General features: G+C 36.1%; 1 protein-coding gene across 1 annotated transcript; it reads right to left on the bottom strand.

Moving 5' to 3' along the window:
* LOC115953340 (cyclin-dependent protein kinase inhibitor SMR11-like) lies at nt 1–1,848 on the bottom strand. Its single transcript, XM_031070952.1, has 2 exons — nt 1,484–1,848; nt 1–1,022 (listed from the first exon to the last, which is right to left on the bottom strand). Exon 2 carries the CDS (start codon nt 986–988, stop codon nt 332–334), a length of 657 nt encoding a protein of 218 aa, XP_030926812.1. The 5' UTR covers nt 989–1,022; nt 1,484–1,848; the 3' UTR covers nt 1–331.
* Nucleotides 1,849–2,673: the final 825 nt, after the last annotated feature.

Below are 2,673 nucleotides of genomic sequence, written 5' to 3'. Positions count from 1 at the left end.
TGAAAAGAAATCAAGCCTGAAATTGCAACCAGAATATAACAGATAGGATAAGATGCAGACATCATGTTTGGCAGAAGAAGACTGGAAGGCAAGCCAATTTTAACTTCAAATTAATGAAAGAAATTGCTATACAATGTGACTACTACAGTCTAAACTTGGTCAGACAGTTATTTCCTATTAAACCATATTCTTTCAGAACCCCAAGTTACTATAATTTAAAGGCAAAATTGTTGGGGTGTTGTAAAGCTAGCCCATATGCATCTATGAAAGATCAGTTACCAGGGGTCTGTGATATTCCCTGCATTATAATCACCACAAGAGGCCATCTACATCAGAATTCAAGCTTTCTACATAAGCCCAAATCAATGTTCCTTGATTGCCCAGCAGGCTTGATGGGAGGCCCAGGACAAGTATCGGCAATTCCAGTTAAACGTGGTGCAAAAGGTGGTGTTCTACAACCATCAGAATCCAAATATACATTTGAAATTTCAGAAGCAACATCCTCGGTCTGCTTTGAGAGTATAGCTTCCAAGAGATTCTCATAAACCGATTCGAACATCTCTTCATCCGAAAGGGGTTCAGCACCATCTCCACAATCCCCAGCTTCCACAGCTACAACAGAAGAATGAAAATCAAGGCGGCGTGCAACAATGCCCTTAGGCTCCTGGGGGTACTTATTACATAGAGGAGCCAATGCCTTGTCATCAGGACCCGGGGCAAATGGGTCGAAAACACCATCCTTTGGCGTCCGAGGGCTACTATCATCAGACGGGTCATCCTCTCTATTGCTGTTACTGTTAGAATCAATGGAGAAATCCCCAATCTCTCTATCTGAATCAGGAGTGATTGGACCTAGTGAAGCAGTACCATCAAGAACCGCTGGCGCCTCAGTAAGATTGTCACGAGTTTCCATCTGACAAACCTCATTGGATTTTACTACAGAATTTACGATTTTCTTAGATTCCTCAGGAGGAGATTCTGAATCCATAAGTCCCGGACCAGCAATTATGCAAAATAACCAACTGAAATAAAGTAAAGGTTGGATTTTTATTAACGTTCAGCTAAAATTTCCTTCTCAAAGTACAAGAATCTAAATTCAAAAACGCCACGCTGTACAACCCTAGTCGGCTAGTACAAACAAAATAATATGTCATATATTACATCAAAATTGAGAAATGTTATTCTTATTCGTTTGGAAATAAAACGAATAATAAACTCAAGGAAATCTTAGATACAAAGGAAAGAAATCTGAAAGCGAATCCTTTTATTTCCAGAGATAATATCTTGAGGAAATCTTAAATACCCAAATAAAATAAGGAACAAGAAAAATCCAAAGCAACAAGAAATTTTCAGACTTTCAGATACGAAAAGATTTGAAGAATAAAAATCTAAAGATTCAGAACAAATAACCAAAATCCCCGGACACCACTGTAAAACCCACGCCTAAAAAAACAACAATAATAACAACATTAATTAATAATACCTGAGAGGGAGAGTATTAAGGTTGGGAAAGATTTGGCCCAAAAATGTGCTGCAGCGGCGATTGGAGGGGCAGAAACCAAAAAGTGTATCTAGGGATTCTGTTTCTAAACTTCGAACTCCAAACTGGCCAAAGCCAAAGCCAAGTGCTAGTGTCCACGTGCGTGTCTATCTATGTGTGTCTCTGCTTTTTATATGTCTTTGCATCTCAGTCCGATGATGTTTTACACGCTTTTACTTCCACCGTTGGATTTTTATTTTCATTAAAACTATCGAAAGATCGGGACCCACTTGATTCGCAACCTCACTTTAATATGAGTATCAACCATCTGATTCTTTATTACGTGTCTGATTAAACCATCTGATTCTCAATTCTTTAGCTCAAACTAATTTCATTGAATCAATCTTACCGTTGTAAATTTTTAACTTACCTAGTTAACCCAACCCCCCAAAAAAAGAGAGTGAGAATATTCTTCAGGTACTTATCCAAAGTGTACAGAGCCACAATCAATTTATTTAATTAATTAATTACTGTTGTAATATAAACTAGTATTATCTTTTGCATTAGTTTTTTTTTTTTTTTTGATTGGTTTGCATTAGTATTGAATTATAGCCGTCCACTTTTTTTTTTGGGGGCGTGGGGGGGGGGGGGGGTGTGGGGGTGTTGGTGGTGTGTGGGTGTGGGGAGGTCAAAAATTGACAACTCCAGAATGTGGTTGGCTCCTTTGGCCAATGTATGAACTCCAAAGTCAAGCTTCCCGCGTCCTTGCATATATTAACATTAGATCAGTTCATATTTAAATCAAATAAATAAATCATTATAAAAAATTTAAACAATATTAGCTTTAGTTTTACATCTTCAATATGTCATAATAAAACCAAAATCCATGGGTGATATCTGTAAAACCCTATGAGTAATAATACGAAACTACACCTTGATTACCTAAAAAAAACATACAAAACTACAAAAGTGAAAGTGATTGAACAAAAAGCATGCTACTATTATTATTATTGTCTATTTTATTTGAAGTGTTCGTTTTCTTTTGAATAAGTTCTATGATTTTTTTTTTCTTGCTAACTTTTTTTTTTAAATTTTTTTTATAATTGGGGAAATTACACTTTACTATTCTAAATTATACCCCAAATTAAACTTTACACCCTAAACTATTTTTTTTTTTGGGTAAAATGGAATTA

This window comes from Quercus lobata, chromosome 7 (assembly GCF_001633185.2).
Source record: "Quercus lobata isolate SW786 chromosome 7, ValleyOak3.0 Primary Assembly, whole genome shotgun sequence".
NCBI lineage: Eukaryota > Viridiplantae > Streptophyta > Magnoliopsida > Fagales > Fagaceae > Quercus > Quercus lobata.
Note: the sequence above shows the minus strand (reverse complement) of the source record. Positions and strands in the feature narration are given on the sequence as shown.

Coding starts and splice junctions, on each gene's coding strand:
- LOC115953340 (XM_031070952.1), bottom strand. CDS start 988: ATGGATTCAGAATCTCCTCCTGAGGAATCTAAGAAAATCGTAAATTCT.